This window comes from Electrophorus electricus, chromosome 2, assembly GCF_041902795.1.
Source record: "Electrophorus electricus isolate QZ-2024a chromosome 2, ASM4190279v1, whole genome shotgun sequence".
Classification (NCBI taxonomy): domain Eukaryota; kingdom Metazoa; phylum Chordata; class Actinopteri; order Gymnotiformes; family Gymnotidae; genus Electrophorus; species Electrophorus electricus.
The window spans coordinates 39,593,361-39,612,081 of NC_137498.1; the positions used below are offsets into that span (position 1 = coordinate 39,593,361).

Consider the following 18,721-nt stretch of genomic DNA (forward strand, 5'->3'; position numbering starts at 1 on the left):
TGAATTCAAAATGACATTTATTGCAATATATGTAATTACAGATGAATTGGGTACAAATGCATTCATGGGATAGCAAATATCGTCATTGTACTTCTCAGTATTCATTTGTTCTTAGAAATTACCTGATTAGCCTGTTGTGGATTTAACGTCTCTTTCTCTGTTTAGGTAAGTCTGTCATTAATCTGTGTTCACTCTGCCATGCATAGCACAGGAGTGTGCTTTGGGGGGTTTTGAGACATTAATTTCAACCACTGATTCAACCATTGGGCATCTGCATATGTTGCTGTCCTCTGAGAGTGCTAAGTGCTTGATCCTCCTGTATGACCATGTGTACAGCAGATTGGTATGTCTTGTGCTGATATGGGAGCAAAAGATCCTTCCACCCAATGAGAACATAGTCAATTGGTGATCTTGGAGAGCTCAAACACAACACAACTCAGAAGTCATTCACAGCACTATTATTGGGACACTACTTGGGACAACAATGTTCACATTTTACCTTTTTAGAGGGAGCTATCATCAAACTTTGAAATCTGAGAATCAGAGCATCCAGTGTTGCTCAAGGACAAGATCTACTCAGAATAAGTACAAAAACGTGGATGTAGAAAACATATGTATGCAAATACATAAATTTGTTTCTTAAAATGCTTATACCTATAGGCATTTTATATACCTATAAAACACTTAGTCACAAATAATATTAGCATGTATTTGTATTTAAAATTTCATGAAAAATATTTCCATAAGACTGCAAGATGTTTTTTAGTTACGATAACATTTCTTGTTGTCACCTTAGCTAATGTAACAGGTAAAATAGTTTATAGGCAATCATTGATAAGATGATATGGGTAAATGGACAAAATGTTCTTCTCAGGTTTAAATGTATTTGCTTTGTGGCCTCAAGATTATAAAATGCCCTACTCCTCTATATCTCTTTCTATAGTTTAGCGGTAGCAGCAGGAGCAGCATCTCCTGATCCACTGCGGCAGCTGCCATCTGCGGGACACTTCTCCATCCAGGGCTCCCCTCAGCACTTCCCTATCCAGAGTTACCCTCTCCTCATCCTCAACCAGGACATGCAGAGTGGAACTGGTGGCCACGACCTGTTCATACCGCTCATGTGCCCACATGGCCTTCATCTGCTGACCCGTTACTCTTTCCTCTTCTTCCTTCTGTACCTCTTCATTCTCCTCCACCAGTGTTTGAACAGCTTTGTCTGTCATCTCTCTGAATCTGTCTATTTTTATTACTGTTTCACTTATAAGATGTTCTATGTGCTCCAGGTAATCAGTGCTTGTTTCTGTTCTTTTGCTCTTTAGCTTGTTTATCTCAATCAGTATGCACTCTTTTAACAGGTTAATTTCTCTTTCCTTTTCTATGACTTTCTGCTTCTCTGTCTCACTCTCTCGTAGAAGAACTTCATTGTGCCTCTCGATTTCAGCTTTCTTCAGCTGCATTTCAATTTTCTCTCGCTGTATCCCAGCTCTCTCCATTTCGTTCCTTTGTATGACTTGTAATCTGTTCTCTAATTCCTCTTTCATTTGCATTATGATTCTTCGCATTTTCTCTATCTCTTTTTTGGTGGGCAGAAGGTCTCTGTCAGTGGTCTGATCTCTAGTTCCTAAAAGCTCTTGATCATCTGTCTGTGTGCTTTTTTCCATGACTTCAGCCATACTTATAAGTTCTGTCATGGTTTTTGCATCTTGAATTTGTGTTTCCAATTTATGCTGTATGCAAACTTCCTTTGCCTTTTCCTTATTGCATATGATTTGCAATTGCAATTCCTCATCCATCCTCTGTAAATCCAGCCATTTGATGTTAAGGTCATGTTTTTCTTCTTCTAGAAGCAATTTCATGGTCTCAAACTCTTTGTTTTCTTCTGCTCTTTCAGCAGCCATCTTCTCTAATTCCTCATTCTTTCTGGCGATTACCTCTTCAAGAATTCTGTGCTGCTCTTTTTCACTTTCTAGTGTTGTTATTATGTCAAATAAGTGTTGCATGTCCATTCTGGCCTTGTCCAAAGCATTCTTCAAATCATTAACTTCTCTTTGTATAGATGCCTTTGACTGTTCTATAGCATTCCTTTCATCTTCTAAATTTTGCCTTTGAAGATCAACATCATATTGCTTAGCTTCCAAGTTGGCCTTCATTTCTTCCATCTCATTTTTCAATTTGGTTGTACTCAATCTCATGCTTTCCTTTTCTGTTTCAATTTCAGTCATTATTTGATCGAGCTCCTCTCTTTCCTGATTCATTTTCTCTTTCATCATGTTAATGTCTTCTTGTTTTGCTTCAAGCTCTGCCCTGAACTTATCCAGATCATTGGTGTCCTTTGTAATTTTATTCCCCTTTTCCTCCAGAAGTTGCTTTTCTTCATTTAATTCATTCTCTCTTTGGTCCAATAAAACTTTGTCAGTTATTATTTTGTCTTTGCCTTTCTCTATTTCTTCTCTCTCTTTTTCCAGTTGATCTTTCACCATGTCTAGTTCTTTCCACCTCTTTGCCATTTCTTCCTTTTCTTTTTCAGCCTCTTCCTTCTTTCTCTTGATCAGGGTTATTTCCCTTTCAATTGCTTTTCTCTCTTCTTCCATTCCTATTCTGTCAATGTTCTCCTTTTCTTTTTGTTTTAATATGTGCAAATGCAACTCTTCATCTTTCCTCTGTAGCTCCAATCTTTTACGCTCAAGCTCATTTTTCTCTTCCTGAAGAATTCCGATTTTTGTATCAATGTCTTCTTTTTGCTCTGCTATCTCAGCAGCCATCTTCTCCAGGTCATCATTCTTCCTGTTGGTTGCTTCAACAAGAATCCTGTTTTGTTCTTTTTCTTTTTCAAGTGTGGCCACAATTTCATTCAATTTTTGGATGTCAGTCCTGGCCTTTTCCAAATCATTCTTCATAGTCTCAACTTCTTTCTGCGTAGATGCCTTTACCTGCTCAAAATCTTTTCTCTCATGCAGTAATCTTTGTTCTTCAAGGTCAACATGATATTGCTGAGCATCCATCTTTGTCTTCATTTGTTTTAGCTCATTCTTCATTTTGCTTGTAATGTCTTTATCCATTGAAATGTTTTGCTTCTCCATTTGATTTTCACTCATTAGCTCATCAAGTTCCTTCCTCTCCTTTAACAATTTCTCTTTTATATTTTCAATCTCTTCTTTTTGACTTTCAAGTTCATCCTTAATCTTCTCTAGATTATTTTGTTCTTTCTTTATGTCTTTCAGATTCTTGTCCAGAATGATCTGTTGCTGATTCAATCCTGCCTCTCTTTCATCAAGAAACATTTGGGTGGTGATGAATTTACTTTTGCAGTCCTCTATTTCATCTTGATCCTTTTTCACTTGCAATCCCACCGTTTCTAATTCTTTCCACTTCTTCTCCATGCCTTCTTTTTCTTTTTCTGTCTCTTCTTTGCATCTCCTAATGTCATTCCTTTCTTTTTCAAGCACCTCTCTCTCCTGTTCCATTATCATTCTTTCAGTGAGCTCCTTTTCCTTATTCCCTGTGATTTGCAATTGCAATTCCTCTTCTCTCCTCTGTAACTCCAGCCATTTGCTGTTAAGTTCATGTTTTTCATCTTCTAGAAGCAATTTCATGGTCTCAAACTCTTTGTTTTCTTCTGCTCTTTCAGCAGCCATCTTCTCTAATTCCTCATTCTTTCTGGCTAATACCTCTTCAAGAATTCTGTGCTGCTCTTTTTCAATTTCTAGTGCTGTTTTTATGTCAGATAAGTGTTGCATGTCCATTCTAGCCTTTTCTAACGCATTCTTCATATCATTAACTTCTCTTTGCATAGATGCCTTTGACTGCTTGAAAGCATTCCTCTCATCTTCTAAATTTTGCCTTTGAAGATCAATATCATATTGCTTAGCTTCCAACTTGGCCTTCATTTGTTCCAACTCATTTTTCAATTTGGTGGTACTCAATCTCATGCTTTCCTTTTCTATTTCAATTTCATTTATTATTTGATCGAGCTCCTCTCTTTCCTGATTCATTTTCTCTTTCATCATGTTAATTTCTTCTTGTTTTTCTTCAAGCTCTGCCCTGATCTTATCCAGATCATTGGTGTCCTTTGTAATTTTATTCCACTTTTCCTCCAGAAGTTGCTTTTCTTCATTTAATTCATTCGCTTTTTGGTCCAATAAAACATTGTCAGTTATTATTTTGTCTTTGCCTTTCTCTATTTTTTCTCTCTCTTTTTCTAATTGATCTTTCACCATGTCTAGTTCTTTCCACCTCTTTGCCATTTCTTCCTTTTCTTTTTCAGCCTCTTCCTTCTTTCTCTTGATCAGGGTTATTTCCCTTTCAATTGCTTTTCTCTCTTCTTCCATTCCTATTCTGTCAATGTTCTCCTTTTCTTTTTGTTTTAATATGTGCAAATGCAACTCTTCATCTTTCCTCTGTAGCTCCAATCTTTTACGCTCAAGCTCATTTTTCTCTTCCTGAAGAATTCCGATTTTTGTATCAATGTCTTCTTTTTGCTCTGCTATCTCAGCAGCCATCTTCTCCAGGTCATCATTCTTCCTGTTGGTTGCTTCAACAAGAATCCTGTTTTGTTCTTTTTCTTTTTCAAGTGTGGCCACAATTTCATTCAATTTTTGGATGTCAGTCCTGGCCTTTTCCAAATCATTCTTCATAGTCTCAACTTCTTTCTGCGTAGATGCCTTTACCTGCTCAAAATCTTTTCTCTCATGCAGTAATCTTTGTTCTTCAAGGTCAACATGATATTGCTGAGCATCCATCTTTGTCTTCATTTGTTTTAGCTCATTCTTCATTTTGCTTGTAATGTCTTTATCTATTGAAATGTTTTGCTTCTCCATTTGATTTTCACTCATTAGCTCATCAAGTTCCTTCCTCTCCTTTAACAATTTCTCTTTTATATTTTCAATCTCTTCTTTTTGACTTTCAAGTTCATCCTTAATCTTCTCTAGATTATTTTGTTCTTTCTTTATGTCTTTCAGATTCTTGTCCAGAATGATCTGTTGCTGATTCAGTCCTGCCTCTCTTTCATCAAGAAACATTTGGGTGGTGATGAATTTACTTTTGCAGTCCTCTATTTCATCTTGATCCTTTTTCACTTGCAATCCCACCGTTTCTAATTCTTTCCACTTCTTCTCCATGCCTTCTTTTTCTTTTTCTGTCACTTCTTTGCATCTCCTAATGTCATTCCTTTCTTTTTCAAGCGCCTCACTCTCCTGTTCCATTATCATTCTTTCAGTGAGCTCCTTTTCCTTATTCTCTGTGATTTGCAATTCCAATTCCTCTTCTCTCCTCTGTAACTCCAGCCATTTGCTGTTAAGTTCATGTTTTTCATCTTCTAGAAGCAATTTCATGGTCTCAAACTCTTTGTTTTCTTCTGCTCTTTCAGCAGCCATCTTCTCTAATTCCTCATTCTTTCTGGCTGTTACCTCTTCAAGAATTTTGTGCTGCTCTTTTTCACTTTCTAGTGTTGTTATTATGTCAGATAAGTGTTGCATGTCCATTCTAGCCTTTTCTAACGCATTCTTCATATCATTAACTTCTCTTTGCACAGAAGCCTTTGACTGCTTGAAAGCATTCCTCTCATCTTCTAAATTTTGCCTTTGAAGATCAATATCATATTGCTTAGCTTCCAACTTGGCCTTAATTTGTTCCACCTCATTTCTCAATTTGGTTGTACTCAATCTCATGCTTTCCTTTTCTATTTCAATTTCATTTATTATTTGATCGAGCTCCTCTCTTTCCTGATTCATTTTCTCTTTCATCATGTTAATTTCTTCTTGTTTTTCTTCAAGCTCTGCCCTGATCTTATCCAGATCATTGGTGTCCTTTGTAATTTTATTCCACTTTTCCTCCAGAAGTTGCTTTTCTTCATTTAATTCATTCGCTTTTTGGTCCAATAAAACATTGTCAGTTATTATTTTGTCTTTGCCTTTCTCTATTTCTTCTCTCTCTTTTTCTAATTGATCTTTCACCATGTCTAGTTCTTTCCACCTCTTTGCCATTTCTTCCTTTTCTTTTTCAGCCTCTTCCTTATTTCTCTTGATCAGGGTTATTTCCCTTTCAATTGCTTTTCTCTCTTCTTCCATTCCTATTCTGTCAATGTTCTCCTTTTCTTTTTGTTTTAATATGTGCAAATGCAACTCTTCATCTTTCCTCTGTAGCTCCAATCTTTTACGCTCAAGCTCATTTTTCTCTTCCTGAAGAATTCCGATTTTTGTATCAATGTCTTCTTTTTGCTCTGCTATCTCAGCAGCCATCTTCTCCAGGTCATCATTCTTCCTGTTGGTTGCTTCAACAAGAATCCTGTTTTGTTCTTTTTCTTTTTCAAGTGTGGCCACAATTTCATTCAATTTTTGGATGTCAGTCCTGGCCTTTTCCAAATCATTCTTCATAGTCTCAACTTCTTTCTGCGTAGATGCCTTTACCTGCTCAAAATCTTTTCTCTCATGCAGTAATCTTTGTTCTTCAAGGTCAACATGATATTGCTGAGCATCCATCTTTGTCTTCATTTGTTTTAGCTCATTCTTCATTTTGCTTGTAATGTCTTTATCTATTGAAATGTTTTGCTTCTCCATTTGATTTTCACTCATTAGCTCATCAAGTTCCTTCCTCTCCTTTAACAATTTCTCTTTTATATTTTCAATCTCTTCTTTTTGACTTTCAAATTCATCCTTAATCTTCTCTAGATTATTTTGTTCTTTCTTTATGTCTTTCAGATTCTTGTCCAGAATGATCTGTTGCTGATTCAGTCCTGCCTCTCTTTCATCAAGAAACATTTGGGTGGTGATGAATTTACTTTTGCAGTCCTCTATTTCATCTTGATCCTTTTTCACTTGCAATCCCACCGTTTCTAATTCTTTCCACTTCTTCTCCATGCCTTCTTTTTCTTTTTCTGTCTCTTCTTTGCATCTCCTAATGTCATTCCTTTCTTTTTCAAGCGCCTCTCTCTCCTGTTCCATTATCATTCTTTCAGTGAGCTCCTTTTCCTTATTCCCTGTGATTTGCAATTGCAATTCCTCTTCTATCCTCTGTAACTCCAGCCATTTGCTGTTAAGTTCATGTTTTTCATCTTCTAGAAGCAATTTCATGGTCTCAAACTCTTTGTTTTCTTCTGCTCTTTCAGCAGCCATCTTCTCTAATTCCTCATTCTTTCTGGCTGTTACCTCTTCAAGAATTTTGTGCTGCTCTTTTTCACTTTCTAGTGTTGTTATTATGTCAGATAAGTGTTGCATGTCCATTCTAGCCTTTTCTAACGCATTCTTCATATCATTAACTTCTCTTTGCACAGAAGCCTTTGACTGCTTGAAAGCATTCCTCTCATCTTCTAAATTTTGCCTTTGAAGATCAATATCATATTGCTTAGCTTCCAACTTGGCCTTAATTTGTTCCACCTCATTTCTCAATTTGGTTGTACTCAATCTCATGCTTTCCTTTTCTATTTCAATTTCATTTATTATTTGATTGAGCTCCTCTCTTTCCTGATTCATTTTCTCTTTCATCATGTTAATTTCTTCTTGTTTTTCTTCAAGCTCTGCCCTGATCTTATCCAGATCATTGGTGTCCTTTGTAATTTTATTCCACTTTTCCTCCAGAAGTTGCTTTTCTTCATTTAATTCATTCGCTTTTTGGTCCAATAAAACATTGTCAGTTATTATTTTGTCTTTGCCTTTCTCTATTTCTTCTCTCTCTTTTTCTAATTGATCTTTCACCATGTCTAGTTCTTTCCACCTCTTTGCCATTTCTTCCTTTTCTTTTTCAGCCTCTTCCTTATTTCTCTTGATCAGGGTTATTTCCCTTTCAATTGCTTTTCTCTCTTCTTCCATTCCTATTCTGTCAATGTTCTCCTTTTCTTTTTGTTTTAATATGTGCAAATGCAACTCTTCATCTTTCCTCTGTAGCTCCAATCTTTTACGCTCAAGCTCATTTTTCTCTTCCTGAAGAATTCCGATTTTTGTATCAATGTCTTCTTTTTGCTCTGCTATCTCAGCAGCCATCTTCTCCAGGTCATCATTCTTCCTGTTGGTTGCTTCAACAAGAATCCTGTTTTGTTCTTTTTCTTTTTCAAGTGTGGCCACAATTTCATTCAATTTTTGGATGTCAGTCCTGGCCTTTTCCAAATCATTCTTCATAGTCTCAACTTCTTTCTGCGTAGATGCCTTTACCTGCTCAAAATCTTTTCTCTCATGCAGTAATCTTTGTTCTTCAAGGTCAACATGATATTGCTGAGCATCCATCTTTGTCTTCATTTGTTTTAGCTCATTCTTCATTTTGCTTGTAATGTCTTTATCTATTGAAATGTTTTGCTTCTCCATTTGATTTTCACTCATTAGCTCATCAAGTTCCTTCCTCTCCTTTAACAATTTCTCTTTTATATTTTCAATCTCTTCTTTTTGACTTTCAAGTTCATCCTTAATCTTCTCTAGATTATTTTGTTCTTTCTTTATGTCTTTCAGATTCTTGTCCAGAATGATCTGTTGCTGATTCAGTCCTGCCTCTCTTTCATCAAGAAACATTTGGGTGGTGATGAATTTACTTTTGCAGTCCTCTATTTCATCTTGATCCTTTTTCACTTGCAATCCCACCGTTTCTAATTCTTTCCACTTCTTCTCCATGCCTTCTTTTTCTTTTTCTGTCTCTTCTTTGCATCTCCTAATGTCATTCCTTTCTTTTTCAAGCGCCTCTCTCTCCTGTTCCATTATCATTCTTTCAGTGAGCTCCTTTTCCTTATTCCCTGTGATTTGCAATTGCAATTCCTCTTCTCTCCTCTGTAACTCCAGCCATTTGCTGTTAAGTTCATGTTTTTCATCTTCTAGAAGCAATTTCATGGTCTCAAACTCTTTGTTTTCTTCTGCTCTTTCAGCAGCCATCTTCTCTAATTCCTCATTCTTTCTGGCTGTTACCTCTTCAAGAATTTTGTGCTGCTCTTTTTCACTTTCTAGTGTTGTTATTATGTCAGATAAGTGTTGCATGTCCATTCTAGCCTTTTCTAACGCATTCTTCATATCATTAACTTCTCTTTGCACAGAAGCCTTTGACTGCTTGAAAGCATTCCTCTCATCTTCTAAATTTTGCCTTTGAAGATCAATATCATATTGCTTAGCTTCCAACTTGGCCTTCATTTGTTCCACCTCATTTTTCAAATTGGTTGTGCTCAATCTCATGCTTTCCTTTTCTGTTTCAATTTCATTCATTATTTGATCGAGCTCCTCTCTTTCCTGATTCATTTTCTCTTTCATCATGTTAATTTCTTCTTGTTTTTCTTCAAGCTCTGCCATGATCTTATCCAGATCATTGGTGTCCTTTGTAATTTTATTCCACTTTTCCTCCAGAAGTTGCTTTTCTTCCTTTAATTCATTCGCTTTTTGGTCCAATAAAACATTGTCAGTTATTATTTTGTCTTTGCCTTTCTCTATTTCTTCTCTGTCTTTTTCTAATTGATCTTTTACCATGTCTAGTTCTTTCCACCTCTTTGCCATTTCTTCCTTTTCTTTTTCAGCCTCTTCCTTCTTTCTCTTGATCAGGGTTATTTCCCTTTCAATTGCTTTTCTCTCTTCTTCCATTCCTATTCTGTCAATGTTCTCCTTTTCTTTTTGTTTTAATATGTGCAAATGCAACTCTTCATCTTTCCTCTGTAACTCCAATCTTTTACGCTCAAGCTCATTTTTCTCTTCCTGAAGAATTCCGATTTTTGTATCAATGTCTTCTTTTTGCTCTGCTATCTCAGCAGCCATCTTCTCCAGGTCATCATTCTTCCTGTTGGTTGCTTCAACAAGAATCCTGTTTTGTTCTTTTTCTTTTTCAAGTGTGGCCACAATTTCATTCAATTTTTGGATGTCATTCCTGGCCTTTTCCAAATAATTCTTCATAGTCTCAACTTCTTTCTGCGTAGATGCCTTTACCTGCTCAAAATCTTTTCTCTCATGCAGTAATCTTTGTTCTTCAAGGTCAACATGATATTGCTGAGCATCCATCTTTGTCTTCATTTGTTTTAGCTCATTCTTCATTTTGCTTGTAATGTCTTTATCCATTGAAATGTTTTGCTTCTCCATTTGATTTTCACTCATTAGCTCATCAAGTTCCTTCCTCTCCTTTAACAATTTCTCTTTTATATTTTCAATCTCTTCTTTTTGACTTTCAAGTTCATCCTTAATCTTCTCTAGATTATTTTGTTCTTTCTTTATGTCTTTCAGATTCTTGTCCAGAATGATCTGTTGCTGATTCAGTCCTGCCTCTCTTTCATCAAGAAACATTTGGGTGGTGATGAATTTACTTTTGCAGTCCTCTATTTCATCTTGATCCTTTTTCACTTGCAATCCCACCGTTTCTAATTCTTTCCACTTCTTCTCCATGCCTTCTTTTTCTTTTTCTGTCTCTTCTTTGCATCTCCTAATGTCATTCCTTTCTTTTTCAAGCGCCTCTCTCTCCTGTTCCATTATCATTCTTTCAGTGAGCTCCTTTTCCTTATTCCCTGTGATTTGCAATTGCAATTCCTCTTCTCTCCTCTGTAACTCCAGCCATTTGCTGTTAAGTTCATGTTTTTCATCTTCTAGAAGCAATTTCATGGTCTCAAACTCTTTGTTTTCTTCTGCTCTTTCAGCAGCCATCTTCTCTAATTCCTCATTCTTTCTGGCTGTTACCTCTTCAAGAATTTTGTGCTGCTCTTTTTCACTTTCTAGTGTTGTTATTATGTCAGATAAGTGTTGCATGTCCATTCTAGCCTTTTCTAATGCATTCTTCATATCATTAACTTCTCTTTGCATAGATGCCTTTGACTGCTTGAAAGCATTCGTCTCATCTTCTAAATTTTGCCTTTGAAGATCAATATCATATTGCTTAGCTTCCAACTTGGCCTTCATTTGTTCCACCTCATTTTTAAATTTGCTTGTACTCAATCTCATGCTTTCCTTTTCTGTTTCAATTTCATTCATTATTTGATCGAGCTCCTCTCTTTCCTGATTCATTTTCTCTTTCATCATGTTAATTTCTTCCTGTTTTTCTTCAAGCTCTGCCCTGATGTTATCCAGATCATTGGTGTCCTTGGTAATTTTATTCCACTTTTGCTCCAGAAGTTGCTTTTCTTCATTTAATTCATTCGCTTTTTGGTCCAGTAAAACATTGTCAGTTATTATTTTGTCTTTGCCTTTCTCTATTTCTTCTCTCTCTTTTTCTAATTGATCTTTCACCATGTCTAGTTCTTTCCACCTCTTTGCCATTTCTTCCTTTTCTTTTTCAGCCTCTTCCTTCTTTCTCTTGATCAGGGTTATTTCCCTTTCAATTGCTTTTCTCTCTTCTTCCATTCCTATTCTGTCAATGTTCTCCTTTTCTTTTTGTTTTAATATGTGCAAATGCAACTCTTCATCTTTCCTCTGTAGCTCCAATCTTTTACGCTCAAGCTCATTTTTCTCTTCCTGAAGAATTCCGATTTTTGTATCAATGTCTTCTTTTTGCTCTGCTATCTCAGCAGCCATCTTCTCCAGGTCATCATTCTTCCTGTTGGTTGCTTCAACAAGAATCCTGTTTTGTTCTTTTTCTTTTTCAAGTGTGGCCACAATTTCATTCAATTTTTGGATGTCAGTCCTGGCCTTTTCCAAATCATTCTTCATAGTCTCAACTTCTTTCTGCGTAGATGCCTTTACCTGCTCAAAATCTTTTCTCTCATGCAGTAATCTTTGTTCTTCAAGGTCAACATGATATTGCTGAGCATCCATCTTTGTCTTCATTTGTTTTAGCTCATTCTTCATTTTGCTTGTAATGTCTTTATCTATTGAAATGTTTTGCTTCTCCATTTGATTTTCACTCATTAGCTCATCAAGTTCCTTCCTCTCCTTTAACAATTTCTCTTTTATATTTTCAATCTCTTCTTTTTGACTTTCAAGTTCATCTTTAATCTTCTCTAGATTATTTTGTTCTTTCTTTATGTCTTTCAGATTCTTGTCCAGAATGATCTGTTGCTGATTCAGTCCTGCCTCTCTTTCATCAAGAAACATTTGGGTGGTGATGAATTTACTTTTGCAGTCCTCTATTTCATCTTGATCCTTTTTCACTTGCAATCCCACCGTTTCTAATTCTTTCCACTTCTTCTCCATGCCTTCTTTTTCTTTTTCTGTCTCTTCTTTGCATCTCCTAATGTCATTCCTTTCTTTTTCAAGCGCCTCTCTCTCCTGTTCCATTATCATTCTTTCAGTGAGCTCCTTTTCCTTATTCCCTGTGATTTGCAATTGCAATTCCTCTTCTCTCCTCTGTAACTCCAGCCATTTGCTGTTAAGTTCATGTTTTTCATCTTCTAGAAGCAATTTCATGGTCTCAAACTCTTTGTTTTCTTCTGCTCTTTCAGCAGCCATCTTCTCTAATTCCTCATTCTTTCTGGCTGTTACCTCTTCAAGAATTTTGTGCTGCTCTTTTTCACTTTCTAGTGTTGTTATTATGTCAGATAAGTGTTGCATGTCCATTCTAGCCTTTTCTAACGCATTCTTCATATCATTAACTTCTCTTTGCACAGAAGCCTTTGACTGCTTGAAAGCATTCCTCTCATCTTCTAAATTTTGCCTTTGAAGATCAATATCATATTGCTTAGCTTCCAACTTGGCCTTAATTTGTTCCACCTCATTTCTCAATTTGGTTGTACTCAATCTCATGCTTTCCTTTTCTATTTCAATTTCATTTATTATTTGATCGAGCTCCTCTCTTTCCTGATTCATTTTCTCTTTCATCATGTTAATTTCTTCTTGTTTTTCTTCAAGCTCTGCCCTGATCTTATCCAGATCATTGGTGTCCTTTGTAATTTTATTCCACTTTTCCTCCAGAAGTTGCTTTTCTTCATTTAATTCATTCTCTTTTTGGTCCAATAAAACATTGTCAGTTATTATTTTGTCTTTGCCTTTCTCTATTACTTCTCTCTCTTTTTCCAGTTGATCTTTCACCATGTCTAGTTCTTTCCACCTTTTTGCCATTTCTTCCTTTTCTTTTTCAGCCTCTTCCTTCTTTCTCTTGATCAGGGTTATTTCCCTTTCAATTGCTTTTCTCTCTTCTTCCATTCCTATTCTGTCAATGTTCTCCTTTTCTTTTTGTTTTAATATGTGCAAATGCAACTCTTCATCTTTCCTCTGTAACTCCAATCTTTTACGCTCAAGCTCATTTTTCTCTTCCTGAAGAATTCCGATTTTTGTATCAATGTCTTCTTTTTGCTCTGCTATCTCAGCAGCCATCTTCTCTAGGTCATCATTCTTCCTCTTTGTTGCTTCAACAAGAATCCTGTTTTGTTCTTTTTCTTTTTCAAGTGTGGCCACAATTTCATTCAATTTTTGGATGTCATTCCTGGCCTTTTCCAAATCATTCTTCATAATGTGAACTTCTTTCTGCGTAGAAGCCTTTACCTGCTCAAAATCTTTTCTCTCATGCAGTAATCTTTGTTCTTCAAGGTCAACATGATATTGCTGAGCATCCATCTTTGTCATCTTTTGTTTTAGCTCATTCTTCAATTTGCTTGTAATGTCTTTTTCTATTGAAATGTTTTGCTTCTCCATTTGATTTTTACTCATTAGGTCATCAAGTTCCTTCCTCTCCTTTAACAATTTCTCTTTTATATTTTCAATCTCTTCTTTTTGAATTTCAAGTTCATCCTTAATCTTCTCTAGATTATTTTGTTCTTTCTTTATGTCTTTCAGATTCTCGTCCATAATTATCTGTTTCTGATTCAGTCCTGCCTCTCTTTCATCAAGAACCATTTGGGTGGTGATGTATTTTCTTTTGCATTCTTCTAGTTCATCTTGATCTTTTTTCACTTGCAATTCCACAGTTTCTAGTTCTTTCCACTTCTTCTCCATGCCTTCTTTTTCTTTTTCTGTCTCTTCTGTGCATCTTCTAATGTCATTCTTTTCTTTTTCAAGAGCCTCTCTCTCCTGTTCCATTATCATTCTTTCACTGAGCTCCTTTTCTTTATTCCCTGTGATTTGCAATTGCAATTCCTCTTCTCTCCTCTGCATCTCCAGCCATTTGCAGTTAAGTTCATGTTTTTCAAGTTCAAGAAGCACTTTCTTCCTCTCATTCTCTTTGTTTTCTTCTGCTCTTTCAGCAACCATCTTATCTAATTCCTCATTCTGTCTTGATATTACCTCTTCAAGAATCCTGTGTTGTTCTTTTTGATGGTCTACTGTGGTTACTATGTCAGATAAGTGTTGCATGTCCATTCTGGCCTTTTCCAAAGCATTCTTCATATCATTAACTTCTCTTTGCATAGATGACTTTGACTTTTCAAAATCATACCTCGCATCTTCTAAATTTTGCTTTTGAAGATCAACATCATATAGATAAGCTTCCAATTTGGCCTTCATTTGTTCCACCTCATTTTTAAATTTGGCTGTAATTTCTATTTTCACTTGAATGCTTTCCTTCTCTGTTTCAATTTCATTCATTATTTGCTCAAGCTCCTCTCTTTCCTGTTTCATTTTCTCTTTCGTCATTCTAATTTCATCTTGTTTTTCTTCAAGTTCCTCCTTAATCGTATCCAGATTGTTGTTCTCCTTTGTAACTTTATTCATCTTTTCCTCCAGAAGTTGCTTTTCTTCATTTAATTCATTCTCTCTTTGGTCCAATAAAACTTTGTCAGTTATTATTTTGTCTTTGCCTTTCTCTATTTCTTCTCTCTCTTTTTCTAATTGATCTTTCACCATGTCTAGTTCTTTCCACCTCTTTGCCATTTCTTCCTTTTCTTTTTCAGCCTCTTCCTTCTTTCTCTTGATCAGGGTTATTTCCCTTTCAATTGCTTTTCTCTCTTCTTCCATTCCTATTCTGTCAATGTTCTCCTTTTCTTTTTGTTTTAATATGTGCAAATGCAACTCTTCATCTTTCCTCTGTAACTCCAATCTTTTACACTCAAGCTCATTTTTCTCTTCCTGAAGAATTCCAATTTTTGTATCAATGTCTTGTTTTTGCTCTGCTATCTCAGCAGCCATCTTCTCCAGGTCATCATTCTTCCTGTTGGTTGCCTCAACAAGAATCCTGTTTTGTTCTTTTTCTTTTTCAAGTGTGTCCATACTTTCATTCAATTTTTGGATGTCATTCCTGGCCTTTTCCAAATCATTCTTCATAGTCTCAACTTCTTTCTGCGTAGATGCCTTTACCTGCTCAAAATCTTTTCTCTCATGCAGTAATCTTTGTTCTTCAAGGTCAACATGATATTGCTGAGCATCCATCTTCACCTTCATTTGTTTTAGTTCATTCTTCATTTTGATTGCAATGTCTTTATCCATTAAAATGTTTTGCTTCTCCATTTGATTTTCAATCATTAGTCCATGAAGCTCCTTCCTCTCCTTAATCAATTTCTCTTTGATATTTTCAATTTCTTCTTTTTCCCTTTCAAACTCAGCCTTAAACTTATCAAGAATATTTTGTTCTTTCTTTATGTTTTTCAGATTCTTATCCATAATGATCTCTTTCTGATTCAGTCCTTCCTCTCTTTCATCGAGTAACATTTGCATGGCGATGAAATTGCTTTTGAATTTGTTTATTTCATCTTGATCTTTTTTCACTTTCAATTCCACAGTTTCTAGTTCATTCCACTTCTTCTCAATGTCTTCTTTTTCTTTTTCTGTCTCTTCTTTGCATCTCCTAATGTCATTCCTTTCTTTTTCAAGAGCCTCTCTCTCCTGTTCCATTATCATTCTTTCAGTGAGCTCCTTTTCCTTATTCCCTGTGATTTGCAATTGCAATTCCTCATCTCTCCTCTGTAACTCAAGGCATTTGCTGTTAAGATCATGTTTTTCAACTTCAAGAAGAGCTTTTTTGGTTTCAAACTCTTTTTTTTCTTCTGCTCTTTCAATAACCATCTTATCTAATTCCTCATTCTGTCTGCATATTACCTTTTCAAGAAACCTGTGTTGTTCTTTTTCATGTTCTAGTGTGGTTAATATGTCAGTTAAGTGTTGCATGTCCATTCTGGCCTTTTCTAAAGCATTCTTCAAATCATTAACTTCTCTTTGTATAGATGCCTTTGACTGCTCAAAAGCATTCCTCTCAACTTCTAAATTTTGCCTTTGAAGATCAACATCATATTGCTTAGCTTCCAACTTGGCCTTCAATTGTTCCACCTCATTTTTCAATTTTGTTGTAATTTCTCTACTCAGTCGAATGCTTTCCTTTTCTGTTTCAATTTCATAAATTATTTGATTGAGCTCTTCTCTTTCCTGTTTTATTTTCCCTTTCATCATATTAATTTCTTCTTTTTTTTCTTCAAGATTGAAATTAATTTTATACAGATTGTTGCTTTCCTTTGTTATTTCATTGATCTTTATCTCCAGGAGTTGCTTTTCTTCATTTAATTCATTCTCTTTTTGGTCCAATAAAACATTGTCAGTTATTATTTTGTCTTTGCCTTTCTCTATTTCTTCTCTCTCTTTTTCTAATTGATCTTTCACCATGTCTAGTTCTTTCCACCTCTTTGCCATTTCTTCCTTTTCTTTTTCAGCCTCTTCATTCTTTCTCTTGATCAGGGTTATTTCCCTTTCAATTGCTTTTCTCTCTTCTTCCATTCCTATTCTGTCAATGTTCTCCTTTTCTTTTTGTTTTAATATGTGCAAATGCAACTCTTCATCTTTCCTCTGTAGCTCCAATCTTTTACGCTCAAGCTCATTTTTCTCTTCCTGAAGAATGCTAATTGTTGTGTCAATGTCTTGTTTTTGCTCTGCTAACTCAGCAGCCAACTTCTCCAGGTCATCGTTCTTTCTATTTGTTGCCTCAACAAGAAACCTGTTTTGTTCTTTTTCTTTTTCAAGTGTGGTTACAGTTTCATTAAATTTTTGGATGTCATTCCTGGCCTTTTCCAAATCAAATCTCATAGCCTCACATTCTTCTTGCATAGATGCCTTTACCTGCTCAAAATATTTCCTCTCATGCAGTAATCTTTGTTCTTCAAGGTCAACATGATATTGTTGAGTATCTATCTTCACCTTCATTTGTTTTAGTTCATTCTTCATTTTGAATGCAATGTCTTTATCCATCAAAATGTTTTCCTTCTCCATTTGATTTTCAATCATTAGTTCATGAATTTCCTTCCTCTCCTTTAACAATTTCTCTTTTATATTTTCAATCTCTTCTTTTTGCCTTTCAAGCTCACACTTAAACCTATCAAGATTATTTTGTTCTTTCATTATGTCTTTCAGATTCTTATCCATAATGATATGTTTCTGATTCAGTCCAGCCTCTCTTTCATCGAGTAACATTTTCATGGTGATGAAGTTGCTTTTGAATTTGTTTATTTCATCTTGATCTTTTTGCACTTGCAATTCTTCAATTTCTAGTTCTTTCCACTTCTTCTCCATGTCTTCTTTTTCTTTTTCTGTCTCTTCTTTGCATCTCCTAATGTCATTCCTTTCTTTTTCAAGAGCCTCGCTCTCCTGTTCCATTATCATTCTTTCAGCGAGCTCCTTTTCTTTATTTTCTGTGATTTGCAATTGCAATTCCTCTTCTCTCCTCTGTAACTCCAGCCATTTGCTGTTAAGGTCATGTTTTTCAACTTCAAGAAGAGCTTTCTTGGTCTCAAACTCTTTGTTTTCTTCTGCTCTTTCAGCAACCATCTTATCTAATTCCTCATTCTGTCTTGATATTACCTCTTCAAGAATCCTTTGTTGTTCTTTTTGATGTTCTACTGTGGTTACTATGTCAGATAAGTGTTGCATGTCCATTCTGGCCTTTTCCAATGCGTTCTTCAAATCGTTCACTTCTCTTTGCATAGATGCCTTTGACTGTTCAAAATCATTCCTCGCATCTTCTAAATTTTGCTTTTGAAGATCAACATCATATAGATAAGCTTCCAACTTGGCCTTCATTTGTTCCACGTCATTTTTAAATTTGGATGTAATTTCGGTATTCATTTGAATGCTTTCCTTCTCTGTTTCAATTTCATTCATTATTTGATCAATCTCCTCTCTTTCCAGTTTCAATTTCCCTTTCATCATGCTAATTTCATCTTGTTTTTCTTCAACTTCTACCCTGATCGCACTCAGATTGTTGCTCTCCTTTGTAATTTTATTCTGCTTCTCCTCCAGAAGTTGCTTTTCTTCATTTAATTCATTCGCTTTTTGGTCCAATAAAACATTGTCAGTTATTATTTTGTCTTTGCCTTTCTCTATTTCTTCTCTCTCTTTTTCTAATTGATCTTTCACCATGTCTAGTTCTTTCCACCTCTTTGCCATTTCTTCCTTTTCTTTTTCAGCCTCTTCCTTATTTCTCTTGATCAGGGTTATTTCCCTTTCAATTGCTTTTCTCTCTTCTTCCATTCCTATTCTGTCAATGTTCTCCTTTTCTTTTTGTTTTAATATGTGCAAATGCAACTCTTCATCTTTCCTCTGTAACTCAAATCTTTTACGCTCAAGCTCATTTTTCTCTTCCTGAAGAATTCCGATTTTTGTGTCAATGTCTTGTTTTTGCTCTGCTATCTCAGCAGCCATCTTCTCCAGGTCCTCATTCTTCCTGTTGGTTGCTTCAACAAGAATCCTGTTTTGTTCTTTTTCTTTTTCAAGTGTGGCCACAATTTCATTCAATTTTTGGATGTCAGTCCTGGCCTTTTCCAAATCATTCTTCATAGTCTCAACTTCTTTCTGCGTAGATGCCTTTACCTGCTCAAAATCTTTTCTCTCATGCAGTAATCTTTGTTCTTCAAGGTCAACATGATATTGCTGAGCATCCATCTTTGTCTTCATTTGTTTTAGCTCATTCTTCATTTTGCTTGTAATGTCTTTATCTATTG

The 18,721-nt window shown here is 35.6% G+C and overlaps 1 protein-coding gene across 1 annotated transcript in view; it reads right to left on the bottom strand.

Annotated features, from left to right (window-relative positions):
- The window catches only part of LOC113580985 (uncharacterized), a 47,782-nt gene continuing 29,061 nt past the window's right edge, over positions 1-18,721 (bottom strand). Inside the window, exon 5 of the mRNA XM_035529504.2 lies at positions 1-18,721. This exon is cut by the window's right edge and continues 21,277 nt beyond it. Within this exon, the coding sequence (XP_035385397.2) occupies positions 945-18,721 (17,777 nt within the window). The 3' untranslated portion in view covers positions 1-944.